Raw genomic sequence first — 20942 nt, 5'->3', positions numbered from 1 at the left:
TTAAACAACGAAAAAGTAATTATTATAATTTTGGTAGTACACAACAGCTAAGCCAAACTTGTTCTTTGATGAAATATTTCTTCAAATTTAATATTCTGTTCTTTGAAAAGAAACCTCCAATTATTTAAAATTTGGAGAAAAAAACCGCACAGTTTCTGTTTGCGTCATCGAAAAGCTACTCTGAAATCCATTAAGTGGAGTGTAGCTGCAAAAATGTAGCCCTCTTGGATTTTTTATACTTGATGTTTACTGGAGAGGGTTACAATTCCACAGGATTTCCGTAATGGTGCAAAATTAATTTTTTAATGTGGCTGACTTCGGTCTGAAGAGATCGATTTTATATTTGACTTCCTTTAGATAAAATGATTTTTTAATTCAGGTTGAACAAACTAACCTTAATATATAAATCAAAACCAGATAAAACACACAAGCATGTTTACCAGTCGTCATTTTTTTTCAGCAGCCATGACGGTTCCCGCGTGATTTTATGGGATTTATGCTTGGAGTTTTGATGGACGTGATAACGTGAATGTCAGTGTAAATAATCGATCGTACTTCGTTCTATCACTAAAACATCATTGATAACGTGAATGTCAGCGTAAATAATCGATCTTACTTCGTTCTATCACTAAAACATCATTTAAGGAAATTGTATATAATGAAAAATTCATATTTACCGCGTTAATTATGTCTAAAATAGGGGAATTCCTATATTCAGTTCAAGATCCGCTCCGGAATTCTCATTGGCTGTCCCAAAATCAAACCGGTCAAGGTCAGTAAACATGGCGGACAAATTCAACTTTTGTTGTTGTCATACACGAAAAATAACCGATATCTGGACTATACTTGATATTATTGGATTAATTTATGCCATAGACATCTACAACGTTTGTGTAGTGTTACTTATTCCGGAAATATTATATCTGCGCTGTTTGTATTTTGTATTTTATGTTTGACCCACATGTTCCGGATAAGTTGTACAGTGTACATGCAACAGGTAGCCAAGCAGGGCTGCATTTATTTTCACATACTCATTTGTTTGACAAGCATTGGAGCACAATGGAGTAAGTAGAATTTGTAATATGTCTAATTTCTTTGAATGCATATATATGTTTTCTGATTTGCAAGGCGATATTTTTATGCAGGTTTTGACTTTGTTTATCTGCCACCAGTGTGCTATTTATAGAATCACTCTATAGCAATGTTTTGTGTATTCAAGCTTAATCAGGTTCATCATTAGACTTAACATTTTGTAACTTTTTATAGTATTTAGATTAAACACATTGACAGAAAACTGTAGGAAGAATTAAGTCCATTATGACAAGTATACATGTGTATTAGGCTGTTTATTTACATTCAGAAACCGCGCGAAAATGTAGTGCAAATGGCATGTTGTAAAATGTGGATTTTCCTTATCAAATAGATCAGGTTCATTTGTTTCACACCAAAATAGTCAAATATCTAGTCATGCAATCTTTCTTGTATTGCACAGTACATCTGTACTTTTTTAGTTGTATTTTTGTATGTTAATGAACGCTTTGTTATGTTTTCAGATTTAACCACTCGTACACACATCAATAAAGGTTAAACTACTGCAATTGATCTTGCTCAGTTGTTGTGAAGGTCATAGGCAGCATAGTTAAATTCCATTTCCAAATGGCGTCAAACAAGGACGGAACCCCTCAAACCCCTCAAGAGACGGGAGATTCTACAGAACAGGATCGGGTGCGAACTCTTACGGAAAGGGGAGAACAACATTATGAAGACAAGAGGGAACATCATAAGGACAGAGTGGAAAAGGCTTGGACCAGATTTCAAGAAACGTTGAACAGGATTTCTAATTGTGGAATCAATGATGCGAATGACTTGGAGTTGGAGTTACAACAGAACTACCAAGGTTATAATAAGACTTGTTAAGACTTTTTTGATTTTCTGAAAAGAGAGAGAACAACAGAAAGCATGAAAGAGTGGAGAATCTTTGAACAGTCGTGTGCAAACTGTGAGAAGATTTTCAAGGCTGCAACGACGCAGATAAAAATCATCAAAAATGTGGACGCAAAGTCGGTCGCCTCGTCATCTTCAAGGAAACTAAGAGCCACCATAAAATTGGAGGAAGTTCAAGCCAAATTGAAATTAGCAGAGGAAGAGGCATCAATTCAGAAGAAGAAAGCAGAAATAAAACACAAAAAGGAAGAGGAGCAACTTAACGCTGAGCTATCGGTTCTAAAACTGAAGAAAGAGGCAGTAGAAATGGAGGCGGAAGTTAAAGCTGCTTCTATCTATGATGAAGATGAACGTCCTCCCTCTTTAGCTATTCCTGTGGACCAAACTCGTACTGAGCGATATATCACTGAACATTTTCCCCATCAATCGAAGAATGTTATTCAGCCGAGGACTGTGAATCCAGTACGCATCCAGCACAATTCTGAAGATAGGACCGAGCCATATATTGCTGAACATTTTTCCCGTCAACCAGAGAATGTTATTCAGCCGAGGACTGTGAATCCAGTACGCATCCAGCACAATTCTGAAGATAGGACCGAGCCATATATCGCTGAACATTTTTCCCATCAACCAGAGAATGTTATTCAGCCGAGGACTGTGAATCCAGTACCCATCCAGAACAATTCTGTATATAGAACAGTGCCTGTTGTTCACGAACATTCAGTCATTCCCAATCATGACAACAAAGTTGCGTCAGAGTTGACTTCCTTCCTTCTAAAGAAAGACCCACTAATGACAAGGCTTTCAACATTTGATGAAAAACCAGAGAATTACTCTGCGTGGAAGACTAATTTCAGGAGCATCATGTTTGAGCTTCATGTGAGCCCTCCTGAAGAAATAGATCTACTTATTCGCTGGCTGGGACCAGATTCAGCTAGACACGCTAAGACTATCCGATCATCACTAGGCTCTGAAACATCACAGGGAGTTAAGAGGATATGGGAACGTATGGACGAGCGGTTCGGTGCCCCGGAAGTGGTGGAGGCATCCATCAAGCACAAACTTAATTCATTTCCAAGACTTGGGAACAAGGAGAATAAAAAGTTATACGAGTTAGTGGATATTATGATAGAGATTGAATCATTAATGGGAAATCCGCATTACTCCACATTACTATCATATTTCAACTCTTCCTCGGGAGTTTCTCCCATCATCCACAAGCTTCCTTTTAATCTACAGGAGAAATGGACAACGAGAGCGGCAAATTACAAAAGGCAACACAACGTATCCTATCCACCCTTCTCCTTTGCATTGGATTTTGTACGTGAGTTGTCCAGAATTCGCAATGACCCCGCATTTTTTCACATTGAGACTCAAACGACTACAGGTAAACCATCTACCACGTCACGCATGACTACAGACCAGAGGTCAGTGATTGTCCGGAAGACAGATGTCCATACTAACACTTCAGGGCCTCCAGACAAAGTGTGCCCGATACATTTATCAGATCATTCTTTAAACCACTGCAGGGAATTCTCAAGATGGGATATGAAAAAGCGCAAGGACTTGTTAAAGAAGAAGGGCATCTGTTTTAAGTGCTGTGCATCAAATAACCATCTGATGAAAAACTGCAAACACCCCATACAGTGTGAGAAATGTGACAGTGAACTACACCCAACAGCACTGCACGTTACTGAGTCCAATACTAGAAGAACAACCTTCAACAGTTCAGAAACGGCAAACAATTATGGCGGGGAGGGAACAGAGGTATCCTCTAAATGTACTACACTCTGCGGCTTTGTTAATGGTGGACGCTCCTGTGCTAAGATCGTTCTAGCGAAGGTATTTCCCACTGATCGTCCGCAAGATGCTGTGACTGTGTATGTGTTGCTTGACGACCAGAGCAATCACACCCTAGCGCGCTCTGAACTTTTGAACCAACTTGGGGTCACATCTGACCCTATCCCTGATAGACTTAAATCCTGTGCTGGAGTGACTGAGGCATCTGGGAGAAGAGCAGTTGGATTCTGTATTCAGTCTATGGACGGACTTGCTTATCACAAGCTGCCGCCCATTATAGAGTGTAATGACATTCCAGATAATGTGATGGAAATTCCTACCCCAGAGGTTGCCCGTGCTCATCCTCACTTACGACACATCGCCAATGAACTCCCCCCACTCCGCAAAGATGTCAGCATACAGCTCTTGATTGGTAGGGACTTGGTGGACATACATCAGGTGCAAGGTCAAGTGACAGGACCCTCAGCATCTCCCTTCGCACAAAAACTGAGCCTTGGATGGGTGATAATTGGTGACGTTTGTTTGGATGGTCGTCACAAGCCGAGTGATCTCAGTGTTCTTAAGACTAACATTCAGCATGATGGTAGAGGGACAATATTTACTCCATGCCAAAACAGTCTTCATGTTAAGGTTCAAGGCCCTCTAAACAACGGATCTTCTCAGACCCTAGATTTTAAGGGGGATAGTGTGTTTTACACAGATAGACATGACAACAAGATTGGAAATTCAGTAGAGGATCGAGAGTTTCTATCAATGATGGATCAAACGTTTCATATGGACTCCAGGGGAAATTGGACGTCTCCCCTCCCCTTCAAGAACACCCGTCCAACCTTGACGAACAACAGGGCTCAAGTTTTCAGACGGGCCATCAACCTAGACAACAGTTTGAAGAGAAATCCTGAAAAACTAAAGCAGATGTGTGAATTCATGGAAAACATATTCAACACAGGAGCAGCAGAGAGGGCACCAGAGATACCAAATGGACACGAGTGCTGGTACATCCCAATATTTGCTGTGACACACCCAAAGAAACCTGGCAAGGTTCGTCCTCGATAGTACATCAGGGATGTTCACTTAACGATGCTCTTTTGTCTGGACCCAACTTAACCAATAACTTGCTCGGATTCTTGTTGCGATTTCGCAAGGATTCATGTGCCATAGCTGGTGACATCCAGCAGATGTTTTACCGTTTCTTTGTGAATGAGAGGGACAGAGACTACTTACGATTTTACTGGTACGAAGACAATGATCCACATCGTAAGATGATCGAGTATCGTATGACTGTCCACGTTTTTGGGAACAGACCTTCCCCTGCCGTGGCGACATACGGGCTGAGGCGTGCAGTACGAGATGCGGATACTGAGGTCGTTAGCTTTGTAAACCAGGACTTTTATGTTGATGATGCATTGACGTCTAGACCAACTCCTGTTGAAGTAATTGACCTGATGAGGCGAACTCAGAAGGCACTAGACGAAGAAGGTAAAATACGACTGTACAAGATCGTATCAAATGTACAAGAGGTATTGGATGCGTTCCCTCCAGATGACCTAGGAAAGGACATAAAGGATTTCTCAATTGGTGACGATGACAATTTGGTTCAGCACAGCCTAGGATTGGCCTGGAATTTGAGTTCTGACTGTTTCATCTTCCAGAAGCCAGATGCTGATGTCCCCTTTACTCGACGAGGAATCCTCTCCAAGGTCAATAGTATCTTTGACCCCATAGGCTTCCTGTCTCCACTGACAATCTGTGGAAAGATGATTCTACGTGAGATGTGTACAAGAAGTCCAAGCTGGGATGATCCTTTATCTGAAGAGCACAGAGATAGATGGGAGAGTTGGAGCATGTCCCTAGACCAGCTGAGCACTCTACGGATTCCCCGTATGTTTGTTCCAAGTTCGCTAAGTTTAGCCACAGACCCACAAGTGCTGATATTCTCTGATGCATCCGAAACAGCGATTGCCGCCGCAGCTTACCTGAAGGTGAATCATTACATAGGATTCATAATGGGAAAGTCAATGCTCGCTCCTTCAGCAGGACACAGTATTCCACGTTTGGAACTTTGTGGAGCCGTATTGGCAACAGAGATTGGAGAGTTCGTCTCAGATCATCTTTTTATCCCAACGTCCTCTATTAGGTAATTCACAGACAGCAAGGTCGTATTGGGGTACATAAGAAATAGAACAAAACGTTTTTACAATTATGTAAGCAATAGGATAGTACGTATTCATGCGGTGTCAACCCCTAGCCAGTGGAATTATGTACCTACTCACCTGAATCCAGCTGATGCAGCAACTAGGGGATCAGGTTCTGATATGAGAAATATATTGGACACCTGGCTCACTGGACCAGAGCAGTTTTGTTCAAAGGACTTAACAGAGATTGGACCAGAAGTTGACTATCCACTTGTCAGTCCTGACGAAGACAAGGATATTCGACCAGAAGTGAGTGCGTTTAAAGCAGACCTATCAGAAAATCTGACTCCAATGGAGGATCGTTTCGCAAAATTCTCTACATGGGACAGTCTTTTGTCTGCACTGTCTACCCTTCGCCATGTGTCTGCCTCCTACAGAGGTTCAAATGACTGTACAGGCTGGCACTTGTGCCAGAACACCAAACATGAGTCTGAGCTCAAAAACATGGAGCACTTCATCCTTAGATGTGTGCAATGTCAGGCTTTTAAGGCTGAACTCGAAGCAATTGAAGGAAAACATAACCTACCTAGGAACAGTCGCATTCAAGATTTATCTCCATACATTGACGATGTTGGCTTGCTGAGAGTTGGAGGCCGTCTCAACAACTTGCAGGGCAGTGGACTTGCTTCGTTGAACCCTGTTATAGTTCCAAATGGACATGTTGCTACTCTACTGGTACGTTTCTTCCACAATAAAATTTTCCACCAGGGAAGAGCAATTACTGAAGGCGCCGTGCGTTCTCATGGCTTTTGGATCCTTTGAGGAAAGAGACTTATTTCGTCCATTATCTATTCATGTGTTGTTTGCCAGAAACTCCGCAGAACACCCCAGGAGCAGAAGATGGCAGATCTTCCTTTGGATCGGCTCACCCCAGGACCCCCATTTACATCTGTAGGACTTGACGTATTTGGTCCATGGCCGGTGGTTACCAGAAAGACGCGTGGTGGGTCTGCTCAGAGCAAAAGATGGGCTGTGTTATTTTCTTGTCTAACCACACGTGCGGTTCACATCGAAGTTATAGAGGACATGTCTAGCTCATGTTTCATCAATGCCCTACGACGCTTTGTAGCCTTGCGCGGACCAGTTAAACTCTTTCGCTCTGATAAGGGCACTAATTTTATTGGAGCCGTGAACGACCTCAATGTGAATGCGGTAAATGTCGAAGACAAGATGGTCCAGACCTACCTGAAGGATAACAGAGCAACCTGATTGTTTAATGCTCCCCATGCATCTCACATGGGGGGTGTTTGGGAGCGGGCTATTGGCAGTGCTCGCAAGATCTTGGATTCTATGCTTCTTCAAGAAGGGCCTAAAGATCTGACACATGAGGTGCTAGTTACGCTTATGGCCGAAGTCTGTGCAATTCTCAACTCCCGCCCGATAGCGGCAATTGATACAGACCCATCGTCTCCTATGGTATTGAGTCCAAACATTTTACTGACCCAGAAGCAGGGAGAGATTGGAACAATCTCGGACCATTTGAGCATCAAAGATATGTACTCTGCAAGTTGGAAACATGTCCAGGTGTTATCTGATATGTTTTGGAAAAAGTGGCGTGCCACCTATTTGGAGAGCTTACAGAGGAGACGTAAGTGGTGTTCTAGCAAACAGAATCTGAAGACCGGAGACATTGTTTTGTTGCGCGAGAAAGATGTTCATAGGAATATGTGGCCATTGGGGATAGTCGAGCGCCCAATTGAGAGCAACGACAGATTGGTCCGAAAGGCTGTCATTCGTGTCGTCAAGGATGGAAAGGTGACGACCTACACCAGACCTATTGCGGAGATGGTACTTCTTCTGGAATAGTGATTACATGTACATGTATTTACGTTGTGTATCAGTTTCATTTTAGTGATATATTTGTGTTAGTTGAATATCAGTTATTTGTTATATCAATATGATATAAGACGGGGAGTGTAGTGTTACTTATTCCGGAAATATTATATCTGCGCTGTTTGTATTTTGTATTTTATGTTTGACCCACATGTTCCGGATAAGTTGTACAGTGTACATGCAACAGGTAGCCAAGCAGGGCTGCATTTATTTTCACATACTCATTTGTTTGACAAGCATTGGAGCACAATGGACTAAGTAGAATTTGTAATATGTCTAATTTCTATGAATGCATATATATGTTTTCTGATTTGCAAGGCGATATTTTTATGCAGGTTTTGACTTTGTTTATCTGCCACCAGTGTGCTATTTATAGAATCACTCTATAGCAATGTTTTGTGTATTCAAGCTTAATCAGGTTCATCATTAGACTTAACATTTTGTAACTTTTTATAGTATTAAGATTAAACACATTGACAGAAAACTGTAGGAAGAATTAAGTCCATTATGACAAGTATACATGTGTATTAGGCTGTTTATTTACATTCAGAAACCGCGCGAAAATGTAGTGCAAATGGCATGTTGTAAAATGTGGATTTTCCTTATCAAATAGATCAGGTTCATTTGTTTCACACCAAAATAGTCAAATATCTAGTCATGCAATCTTTCTTGTATTGCACAGTACATCTGTACTTTTTTTAGTTGTATTTTTGTATGTTAATGAACGCTTTGTTATGTTTTCAGATTTAACCACTCGTACACACATCAATAAAGGTTAAACTACTGCAATTGATCTTGCTCAGTTGTTGTGAAGGTCATAGGCAGCATAGTTTGAATTCAGTTAAGAAATGAAAATGTTATTGTCAATTATATACGATTTGAGACGAAATCGTTGCGGGAGTGAATCACTCCCGCACTTGCACCATTACGAAGATCCTATGGAGTTGTAGCCCTCTCCCAAACAAAACAAATCAGGAGAGGGCTACATTATTGCAGCTAAGTGGAGTGTAAAATAAAAAAAAGTTATTGTTCGAATTTGCTGTCTTAATGTTTTATTTTTCAACATACAACAAATGTTTGTAATTCAGATGTAATGAAATAAAAGGAAAGCGCTTGTGAAATTCGAAACAATAGAAATATTTTGATTTTGTTTATTTTGTATTTACCACAAATAAATATGATAGTGGTAGTTTAGACTGAATATGATCTTGTTTATCAAGCGACATAATTGGTAAAATGCAAGCCTGATAAACTTTCTATACCATATTAGAAATTCATCAAATATATAATAAAATCTGACAACATTTTCGTATCAAATAAAAGAATTCATTTCTAACGGTTCTTCAAAAATTGATTGAAACTTGAAAGAGCATGATTGGCTTCGTTAATAGCTGTGGGAACACAATAAAATTTCTACAGAAATTATAATTAACTATTTTGCTCATTGTAATAGCTATACATGTACTTAGTTTGTAGCAGTTTCCCATAGGTTTTAATACACTGCTAAATAATTTTGCCAATGCAAAGATGTCATTTTTTGTTCCCACTTAAGATGCAGTTTTGTAAAAATATTATGTATATAACAAATGGTAGAGTATTATTGCCCAATGAGGATACATCATCTTTCGTTTCAATGTAGCTCATCTGGCAGTTTAGATATTTACCTTAAAAAATTAATATCCCATGGAAAAGTAATAAATCCTAGAGGATTAACAATATTCTATAGGATATTTTTAAAATCTAGTAGGAGTTTTTATAAAACTCCAAAAGAAATTATATATCTATAGCATAAAAATTATACAGGAATTTTATTTAGACAGGCATTATTTCTTCAAGAAATTGAAATTTTCAATCGCATTTGAAATTCTTCTGGAGATTTTATTCAAATTTTAGCGCTATTCAAAGAGATATATATAGGAAGTTCCCTATTCTGGTAGGAAAATCTAAAAATCTTGTTTTTCCTATAAGAGTAATTTTACCTAAGAATTTATTTTTTAAAGGCAAATGTTTTTTGAGGTGATATTCAACAATAACAAAAGTAGTTCTAAACTCTTGAAGCAATAGTCTACAATATAATATTTTTAAATTTTTCGAAACATGAACATTGGACAAGTGCAAAAATGACACCTTGGCAATTTTTTTTTAGTTTGTATGGTTGTATTAATGCATTTATCAGGATAATTTCGTTATATTTGTATCTAGAATTACATTTTTTTAAATTCATCACACCGAACTCAAGTGCGACAAAGTTCTTTGTCGTCATACAGAATATATCGGAAAAAAGCACCGATTGTATTATTTAGCTTTTGCACAGTATCAAAGTTGATGCTCTTTAACATATCAAAATGTCCTGTCTTAAAAATATGAATCGCATAACTGTGGGACCACTTGTAGTTTTGATTATACAAAACCAATCCATGGGGAAAGAACATACAATGATGTCTATGTAGTCGAACTAGATCAGGAAATTTCTCAGCAAGTCTCTTTGCCATTGTTACAGAGTTACCTCCCCAGCTCTCTGGATCATAGGAACGATAACTCTCAATCCATTTTTGGACGAATCTGGAATTTCTAGCTGCAATGATTAACGCACTACCTACCGATCCGTCATGGGCCACTCCCATCGTGCATTCGTTGTTCCTGAACTCATCTAGCGACCGTAAGATGTATTGGTCGGTATCTAAGTATATACCGCCATACTCTGCAGATAATAAATAAGGTTGCATATTAATAATTATTATTATTATTATTTTTATTATTATTATTATTATTATTATTATTATTATTATTATTATAAGAATAATATCAATAAATGTGTGTGAGTTTGTAAAACAATTTAAAACTTAAAAATTTAAAACTAAAAGTAAATTTTAAAAAACGTAAAAATGTCTTAATAAAGGCATTTGTAGTTTTGGGGGTTTTTGTGTGTATACAGGTTTTAAATGCAGGTTCTAAAAATAAAGTGAATAAACAGGAGGATTTTCAATTCCCCTGAAAGCATGAGCTGAGTTGAATAATTGATATTAAAAATGTTCTTCTAATATAAAACTGAAATACCTGGTAAAAAGATATTAACATACATTCAGTATGAACGCTTCGTGCAGGCAAATCCATATTTCATATAAATAAAAAGAACGCAAACATCTAGCGATTGATTCTTAGAAAATCGGTAATTTTTGCCCAAATTCGTCTGCTTGATTTGATGAAAATGTGATGAAATGTTATTTTCTGGTCGCTTCAACTTTTAACTTTGGACATTCTCCCAACTCTCCATTTAAAAGAAACTTTTTTTTCTTTTACTGGGTAAAAATAGAACAATATTGTCATGATCTTAAGTTGCACTGTAGTTTCATAATAGTAAACCGGCATTCAGTATTGTCAAGTCTTATATAAAATTCCACTTTTTTATGTTGTTCTTTTAGCGACATTTTTTAAAAGAATTCAACCATCTGACCTAAAAATTAAAAGGGTTTGTCCTTTTACCACGCCAAAAAATTGTAAGACGTTTGATGAACATCTCTGTAAGTGTTTTCTCTGAATCTTACCAATAAGCTGAAGTGGGCACACATACATATATTGGAAATTTTTAGCGTTCAATGTTTAATAACACGGCAAACCTGATCTCGGCTTTTAAGTACAAATAAATGTTATAACACGTTTTTATTAGATTAAGAATTGAAAGATTAAATAACAAGAGGCCGAGGTGCCACATCGCTAACCTGAGCAACAATTGTCTTAACTCTGATCAAATTAGCATTACAGTATCAAAATTAAACAAGTGAAAAGCTGTCAATGTGAAAGCAAATCGGGTTTTCTTTTACGTGAACTGTATCCATAATCCATGTTAACCCTGAATTGATAAACACTACCTATCGTATCCAGTGAAATGGAGTACCCTATATGCAATATTTGCCCAAAAAATGACTAAGTTCAAAAGCTGGTATTTTTTCGTATATTATCAGAAATCAAAATCTTAGCAATATGCACACCTCTAATATATGCACAGTCGTTCTGCAAAAGAACAACTTCCTATCTTGAACACTGTAGGAGGAGTTATCCGTACATTTAGGGTACCCTTTTGGCAGCCGCACGCCAGACCGCCCGCCGGCCATTTTCACCATTTTAATAACCGGAATTTTCCGTTGGAAAACCCGGTTAAATATCTTGACAACTAAGTAGAGTAGATCTTGCTCAAAAAAATTTAAAATCTACCGATTTCTATCCACATATTTCTATGGTAAATATCTAGCCCCTTTTGCTGTAGCTGTAAGAAGATTTTTCACTATTCCTATATAACCCCCTCCCCCCACTTTATGTCCCCATTTTTTTCTAGGGAATCATAGTTTGATCAAATTTTAATCTGCACAACCCATGCCTTTACACAAATAACTGCTTTTTGGACTAAAAACTTTCCCAGAATATTTTTAAAGATTTTCTTTTTATATTCCTATGTAAATATGCATCCCCCATTGTGGCCTCGCCCAACCCCAAGGGACCATGATATTTGAATCTACACTATCTGAGGATGCTTCCACTTCAAATTCAGCTTTTCTTGCCTAATAGTTTGTGAGAAGAAGATTTTAAAAGATTTTCTCTATATATTCTTATGTAAAAATTCATCCCCCCCAATGGTGGCCCCACCCTACCCCCGGGGTCCATGATTTGAACAAACTTGAATGTACACTACCAGAGGATGCTTTCAAACAAGTTTAAGCTTTTCTGGCCAAATCATTTTTTAGAAAATTATTTAAAGATTATCTCTATACATTTTTATGTAAAAATCACCCACCCACCCCCCCCCCCCCCATTGTGGCCCCACCCTACCCCCGGGGACCATGATTTGAATTATCTTGAATAAACCCCCCATGAGGATGCTTCCAGACAAGTTTAAGCTTTTCCGACTTAATATTTTTTTAGATATTTGAAAAATACCAACAAATTTTCAATAATTCTAAGTTATCTCCCCTTTAAAAATCTGTGGCACTTCATTTGAAATTTGAATCTCCGTCACCCAATGATGCTTTTGCCAAGTTTGGTTGAAATATGCCCAGTGATTCTGGAGAAGAAGATGAAAATGTGGAAAGTTTACAACAACGACAACGCCGCCAACGACGACAGACAACGGACAAATTTTGATTCAAAAAGCTCACTTGAGGTGAGCTAAATAGTTCAAACTTACATAATCAATTTGATACGTACTTATAAAAAAATCGTCAAATTAGATATATATATATATATATTCGATCAATAGAAAAGAATTTTCTTGACAAAGTTTCTGGCTGTATATTTTTTTCAGTTTAGTTCCGAGGTGAATTAAATAATGTTTTAAAGCTGTTCAATCTCTTTATTATATCCCTGCCCTGACAAAGAGCAGAAATATATAGTGGTTTTAAATCGACGATATATAAATAAATATCATACAAACAAACATCAATATAAATGTAAAGCATTGAATGCTAACGCGCGATATTCAATTTGTCTGCACGGCCTGGTGTGTTAAAGGACCGGCGATGTCCAATAATAAGCATTAAATGCCTCAATAACATACACACATATATGCATATACTACATGTAGTATACATACATATACACGCACAGGAGCGATGTACAGTAGTTGATACAAGTAACATGTGGGGAAAATGCACAATTGCCGTTATAGTAAGAATTTGTCTGCATATAATACCTTTAAGAATTTGAAGTCGAAAAATGTCCGCCTTGTGTTGTATAAATTTAATTTTTCTCCCTGAGATATGGGTAGGCGGGGTTACTCTTACAAGTACAAAGTTCGGAACTGTCTGTCGCAGCAAATTCCACCATATTCCAGATGGTAGCATGTCGTGAAAAAACAATATCATGCAGGGATTTTGATACTTGTATGCACTCAAGAAACTAACAAAATGCATGAACTCAAAGGACAGGCTCCCAAACCAGATGTAGTGAACAATATTTGGCACTGTTGAGTTGTCTGTGCAGTACTTGGAAATAACCCGTCTGAGACAGTTGCTCGGGAATTGAAACACTTGGTCGGTGGAATCGGAACTCATATGTGTAAGATTCATGTACACGTCATTCTTTGAACATCCAACATAAAATTGGTTTCGTTCCATAATTGATTTCTTAAAATTAGATGTCTTTTGAAGGCAATCCACAGTTGATGAAAATGTCCAATCATTGCCGCCAATAGGGGTGAAATCTCCATACGAAAAAGAAACAAAGATAACAGTTAATCAGCCGCTATAAAAATCAACCCTTCAACAAAACCCCTATATTCAAATAAAACATTAAACTAACGATTTCTTAAATAATAAATTTTAAACATAAATCTACCATCAACCAAATAGTTAGTAGTTGTAAATTAAAGTTAATTCAAGAGATTAACATTTGGATGGATTTACCTTAAACAATTTCAAAGAAAATTCTTTAAAGGGCATAGCCTAAGTATTAATAAGCTCTTCAGAACTATTAATTTTTCTATTCACTACTTACTGGCAAATGGGTCTTTATAGTTCTCTATAGTAATATTCGTGTGGTTTCCTAGATAGTAGAGTGCCGTTTCGATCTCACAAGACTCTTCTTGAAGAAACTTTGCTGGTATCATTTTCCTTTGGGTCACAGACGCCAGCTTTTCTCTAGTACTGTTGTTATTTTCTATTCTCTTTTGTTGTCCAAGAAAGTAAAGCTTTACCAATAGGATGACCATACATGTACATAGTAATCCAATCAGAAATTTGAAACATCTTCCCCTGAAAGATATTATATAATATTTACATTCTACTGTGTTTTTCCATTAAATTCCGTGATGTTTAAATGCCTCTAAATGCAACAAGTAGTCAAAGGTCAAATTGACGAGTTTTATTATGACGTCACAAACGTTGAACGTTGTAAACTGCAACGTCACAAGCGAAAATCAAAGTTCACGCTTATGGCTGTCACTGTGGCTCTTCCATTAATATTAACTTACCCTTAGGATAAGATAGGAATTTTAAGGTATGAATCACATTTGCAGACAAGGCAAGAAGTTAAAAAAAATGTAAATATTAAATTAAATCATGATTTTTTGAAGTATACACTCTCATAACTGCAGCGATGTGTGCATACAAATTTTCATAACGCGCGTTACTCAATTTGTATGCACACACCGCTGCAGTTATGATAGTGTATACTTCAAAAAATCATGATTCAATGCTATAGCATCCTCTATCCTTACATCAATTTAAAACTGTGTATATATGATGATATTTTTAAACGGCTGTCAAGGGTCATCGAAATACCCGAAAACCGCGGAGCAATTTGTTCGGTTCGGTTTCGGTTCCGTTTTTCCGGATTTCGATTCGGTTGCGATTTGTGTAGTAGAATCCATATTCTTTGAGAAATGGCATCGAAATTGAAAGGTTCACCAGTGTGGAATTGTTCGTAATAAACGTTGACTTCTATACAACTGGCCATGTATACCAATGGTTGTTCACTCATCAATTAAAAATATTTCACGATTTTCCTTTGTATAAAGGAGAAACACTAGTTCAATAAACAAAGATGGCAGCTTTCGATTTCGACATCGAACATGTCTTCAATATTTTTTTATTGAAATGTTTAGGGTAAGAATTTTCTGGATTTATAAGTAGTGATATTGAATGAGGAAAGCCAAAAGTCGATTTCATGCAAGATAATGTGGGAAAACCTGCCTGGTTACAGCAATAGGAATACGCGGGCGTCTGCACCATCTGCAACTCAAAAATACACGAATAAATCATTAGACTTTAATTGTTTAAAATCACAAATATGCTTATTTTGTTAACATATTATATTTATCAAATCACATGTGACAATTTTTTTAAAGAAGCATCAAAATATATCTTTAAACGAAGACATGAATTGAAAATTTTGCAACAGGTAAACTTATTTTTAAACTATAAAGAAAGGAATTTCATAACGAAAATAGAAGTTTACAATATTTTTTTTTTCTAATAATCCTATAAACTGCATATGATTATTCTTTAAACACTAATGAACCCCCTTTAGATTTTTTCAGATTTTTAAATCTTCAAAATAAGTCTGTAGCAGTGCAGTTCGACAGCTGTTCTGAGTGATTAAAAAGGCATTGCTCTGTTTTTATATGCATGCTTTTTTTAAAAAAAATGACATGTAGGACTTCATATTTTTTTATTTAAATCTTTTAGCAACATTTTTTGCCAGTTTCGGGCAGAAACAACCCAGTTCAAGAAATGATTACATTCATATTCTCAAATGTACAAGATGGCCGCACATCCCCCTTAAATTAATATAGATTTTTTATTTAACTTAAAATTATCAAATGTAATTTGACTTTCTAGTCAGAAAACTAGTTATTTTGTTGAAGTTTGTTATTTAAAAGTGAAGATATAGAAAAAAAAGACTTTTGAAGTTTACAAATGAATTTTTACAGCGTCAATCCAAGAAAAAGTTGGAGGAAAAGACCACTCCACTGCAGCATAAATAAAGTTCTCCTCTCTGCCATCCTCAGACGCCACTACATTGTAAGCCTAATTACATTCCTATCTTTAATTGGAATAGTTGGATTGGTTTTTACTTTTTCTCAACCAATGGTCACCTACAATGGACTTTAAGTTTCGCACATCTGAGCTGTACGTAACTTAAAACATTTTAAGTTTAAAAACAAAGCAAAGATTTGTTTTCACTCAATATGGCTTATTGGCTACATAAGCAATCCCATCTTTCCTGTTTTATTTTACTTAAAAAGCAATTCAAACGTATTACATTTAAGCTTCATTTTATTAAAAACCTATATACCTTTAAAACAACTCGCGAAATTGCACTATGATACTCAGTAAGCCTTCCTAGAAGAAATAAATGTTGCTATATTAACATTAATAAACTTTCAGGCTTCAAATATGGAAAATACGGTTCATGTATTTCCTTCCGCAATACTTCATTTAGAATGGAATTTATAGACTTTTCAGAAATTGAAGGGTTAATCATATCAGTAGATAATTAAAACTCGATGTTAATAAGAAAGCGTACATCTGCATTATGTCCACTGTATTGTATACTAAAATAATCATGAAAAACTTGTATAGTATCATAAAATATTAATAAAAAATTTTATATGGTTTAACTTAGTGATTTTGTTAATATTAATGAAACAAGCACTTCATCGCATGCCTAACTGTAATTTCGATTTGTACTGCAAAAACATTAAATGGCATAATTTTATAATTTAATCAATTAAGCTTGCGTACTCACTTGGACATTTTTACTTGTTTCTTTGTGAACAAGTAGTTAAATTTGTGCGAGGAAGTAACGCCACTGAATTACATGTAATATCGCACTCTACATTCCTCGTTTTCATCCTGTTAAATTATCAATATATCAATTTATAACAATATACATTTCGTAAATCCCTTCTACTTCTTGTGTAATTTTTAAAATGTTGAAGACTTTTCTCCAAATTCATAACTTATGGTTGTTTCAAGAGTTAATTGAATTTTCTAAGATTGCAATTCAATCAAAAATATTATTCCTGAAATTGGTGTGTTTGATATTTCTAACTTCAAACGAAGGAGAAAAGCGAGGGAGTAAAACGAAAAAATACATGTATTTTATTCTTGGTCTGCCAAGTACATTTAATAAATAGAAAAAGATAAAATAATAACCAGTTTTGTAAATTGATTGGATTTGGTCCATTATTATTGAATCTCTGCTAATATTAATCTGTTGTTACGGATATGGCACTAAGCTTATTGTTCTAAATTATGGTTAACAAATATGAAGAAGAAAAATGACAGCTGCACAAGTTTTTCATAATAAATCATGTTTGTTTCAGTGGGGGGAAAAATTAAGTTTTTGTTAAAATTAAACTGTGTATATAACAGATGTTCGATTAAATTTCACTTTGAGACCAAATACGTAGGACAATATGCCGATAAAACAAGGTTTCTAGAATGGCATACTAAATTGAAAATATTATTTTTACTTATATTTTGTACTTATTTACGTGTGCATACATGTCTTTCGTGATTTTCAATTTTCTGATACTGAAAAAACGCATTATAAAATAAGCTTTTACATTTCAATGTTACAAACATTATTAAATTTCTAATTTCAAAACCACGGATTGCAGGATATAAATATTACAATACGTTTTAAAATTTTATACATTCATTACATATAATTGCTTGAAATATCCTGCTTTTTCAAAAGTTTGCCCTATGTTCAATCGGTTAAACGTCAAGAAAAATACAAATTTGTATATTTGGATTGACATTTGAAATCCTATTACTTCCAGAGAGTTCATAGAGAGCAAAAAGACAAACAGATGAAAAAATATATTTCATTTCATTTCTTCCATTAGATAAAAACTATTTTTATTCTTATATATTTTATTTTTTATTCTTCTTTTCCTACTTCATGTAAACTACACCACTGAATTCATACTTTACTGATATTCCAGAAAATTGACTGACATCTACTGAATAATCACTGCCCCCTACTCTAGCTACACTGTACATCTACTGTACAGAGCTACTGTACTCCACTGGACAGCACTGTACCTACCCATTGACTAGCAATGTACCCCAATGTATGTCACTGTACGGGGTAATGAAAAACACTTTACCTCACTGTAGACTACAGTACAGGGTATTGACTCACAATGTACGGTACTGTTACCCACTGTACCTATGTTTTAACAAGTTATAATGTTTTAAAATGAACTGAATATTTACTTCTTTCAAAATTCATTTTTAGGACTAAAATCTGGATTTGTTTTTATATTCTTTCAATCATTTGAATTTTCCACCAACCCCTGATATATTAACTTATTGTCAAACACCTGTTAACTCGGTGACATACCCCCCCCCCCCCCCCCCTTGTTAGAATTTCGTCCTCGAATTTACAAGTAGAATTCTACGAGTTAAGGAAATAGTGTGAAACATGTACCTAGCAAGTAACCGCGAGATTTGTACGTTGGGCGCAAAATTTAATAGGTGTTGAAGAGTTCATATATCGGGTCTCAATAGCTAGGCGGTTAGAGCGTTGGCTTAGTAGGCTAGGGACTCTGTGTTCGAGTTCCGTTTGAGACTTGATTTTTCACCACCTCTTGCTTTGGCGCCCAACTTTGTCACAGCCGCATTTAGATGATTATTATTGTTATTTCAATGACCAACTCAGCTGTTGGGTTCTTGAATATATGTTTCAATGTATTATAGAATTTGGAGATCTGTAACAATAATAATTACAAAAGAATATAATAAAATACACACTCGTTCAGCTCAAAATTACGCATTTAATATTTCAAGATGTTTGAAAACAATTAATTAAAATGTATCAAACAAATAAAAAATAACATACATAACATTTAGTACCGCTCTATGATCGATAAACACATTTGACGCACGGTTTTCGAACAGTATAGTTTACGTTTTCTGAATCATGAACGCAAGCAAAATAGGTATTTACAAATGTATGTAACTACATGAAGGATGAAATTATGAAAGATGAACGCATGTAGAAAAATTTCAAGTAATGTGAAAGTTTAACTGGTAATTTGAATATAATAATTATTTTTTCGTTGTAAAATATTTATTGACACTGTTTTGAAGGTGGTTGAAGCTTTCCTTAGATTAAGTCATCTGGTAACCTTATTTTTCAAAATCTACCAAATCAGGGTAAATTCAGTAGATTCTAATGAAAAAATGTAACGGTCAGACAAATTTTTTTGTGCAAACAAGGATTCTTATAGCATGTTTCAATCGGAAATTTTTAAAACGCCATTAATTTTTGGTATTGGGGAGTGCAATAATGAAATAGTATGATTTTTTTTAAAATGACCCTATTGTTTTATGAACTTCTATGTAATTCCTTTCCACCAATATAAGAATAAAAATAAAGTTTGTTTCAAGAGTTAAAATATTAAAAATTGTTGAATTACCTTAATTTGGAAACTTTCCTCGTGGTCTGTCCGTTCATTATGAGAAATAAAAACTAAATCCTGTAAATAACAACACAAACATCTCCCTCGAATTAGTATTAGTTATTTGGGTCTGTAACATTTAGTGACGCTCTTCTGCAGATGTGATGCGATAATATGTAAACTCAAAGTTCATTTCTCATAATACGCGTCGCGCTTTTACTTCTAGTTTTGCTATTTGGGTCTCTGACACTCCAGTAACATTCAATGACATATATGAAGAGCTAATGTCAGTTCTGCAGATATGATGTAATAGTATGTAAACTCAATGTCCATTTTTCATTATTAGCGTCGCACTTTTAATTCTAGTTTTTTCGTTCTGTTTTCTATTTATATTCATTATCGAACATCTACATGTATATGTTTATAAATACGCTTAAACAAAAAAAAGAGGAATTATTCTAATTTAGGTAGTACACAAAAGCTAAGCCAAAGTTGTTCTTTGATAAAATATTTCTTCAAATTCATTATTTTGTTCTTTGAAAAGAAACCTCTAATTATTTAAAATTTGAAGAAAGAAATCTGACCGCATAGTTTTTGCCTGCATCACCTAAAAGCTTCTCTTTGAAATCCATTTAGTGGAGTGTAAAATGAAATAGTTATTGTTTGTTATTTTTGAATTTGCTGTGTTAATGATTTTTTTTTCAACATAAAACAATTGTTTATATAATTTAGGTAGAATGAAATAATTTAATTCTGACTGTAACGCGCTTTCTGATTGGCTAAAAAAATATTTTATATCGTATAAAGATTGTTGCCTACGTCATAGTAAGACTAACGTCAAAAACGTATCAATACGCCTGACGTTACGTTTGAATTTTGAATATTTTACGTCATTTTAAAGGTCAAAGACCGTTTTTATCTACAATTAAGAATAAAAAATTTAATTATAAGCAATGAATTCAATATTTATTAGTTTTATACGATATAAAATGGTTTGAAACAGTTTACGTTTTTTAGCTCACCTGAGCTGAAAGCTCAAGTGAGCTATTCTGATCACATTTTGTCTGTCGTCCGTCTGTCCGTCTGTCTGTCTGTCCGTCTGTCTGTAAACTTTTCACATTTTCAACATTTTCTCAAGAACTACTAAGCCAATTTCAACCAAACTTGGCACAAATCATCCTTAGGCAAAGGGGATTCAAAGTTGTGAAAATTAAGGGCCACACCCGTTTTAAAGGGGAGATAATTAGAAATTAATGAAAAAT

At 35.6% G+C, this 20942-nt stretch overlaps 3 protein-coding genes across 4 annotated transcripts; 2 read left to right on the top strand and 1 right to left on the bottom strand.

Moving 5' to 3' along the window:
* The first annotated feature begins 1959 nt into the window (after positions 1–1959).
* On the top strand, positions 1960–7148 carry LOC128191283 (uncharacterized). Its single transcript, XM_052863367.1, has 4 exons — positions 1960–4785; positions 4890–5881; positions 5993–6614; positions 6750–7148. Exons 1-4 carry the CDS (start codon positions 1960–1962, stop codon positions 7146–7148), a joined length of 4839 nt encoding a protein of 1612 aa, XP_052719327.1.
* A 27-nt stretch (positions 7149–7175) lies between these two features.
* On the top strand, positions 7176–7745 carry LOC128191282 (uncharacterized). Its single transcript, XM_052863366.1, has one exon. The coding sequence runs from the start codon at positions 7176–7178 to the stop codon at positions 7743–7745; it is 570 nt and encodes a 189-aa protein (XP_052719326.1).
* A 1068-nt stretch (positions 7746–8813) lies between these two features.
* On the bottom strand, positions 8814–19893 carry LOC128155296 (uncharacterized). Of its 2 annotated transcripts, XM_052816932.1 has the most exons (5): positions 19699–19893; positions 15455–15493; positions 14259–14515; positions 13456–13965; positions 8814–10473 (listed from the first exon to the last, which is right to left on the bottom strand). In XM_052816932.1, the coding sequence occupies exons 1-5, from the start codon at positions 19734–19736 to the stop codon at positions 10007–10009; spliced, it is 1311 nt and encodes a 436-aa protein (XP_052672892.1). In that variant the 5' UTR covers positions 19737–19893; the 3' UTR covers positions 8814–10006. The 2 variants fall into 2 exon arrangements, with proteins under 2 accessions (XP_052672892.1, XP_052672893.1); XM_052816933.1 differs by lacking the exon at positions 15455–15493 and having other exon boundaries at positions 19699–19892.
* Positions 19894–20942: the final 1049 nt, after the last annotated feature.

This window comes from Crassostrea angulata, chromosome 7, assembly GCF_025612915.1.
Source record: "Crassostrea angulata isolate pt1a10 chromosome 7, ASM2561291v2, whole genome shotgun sequence".
Lineage (NCBI taxonomy): Eukaryota > Metazoa > Mollusca > Bivalvia > Ostreida > Ostreidae > Magallana > Magallana angulata.
Note: the sequence above shows the minus strand (reverse complement) of the source record. Positions and strands in the feature narration are given on the sequence as shown.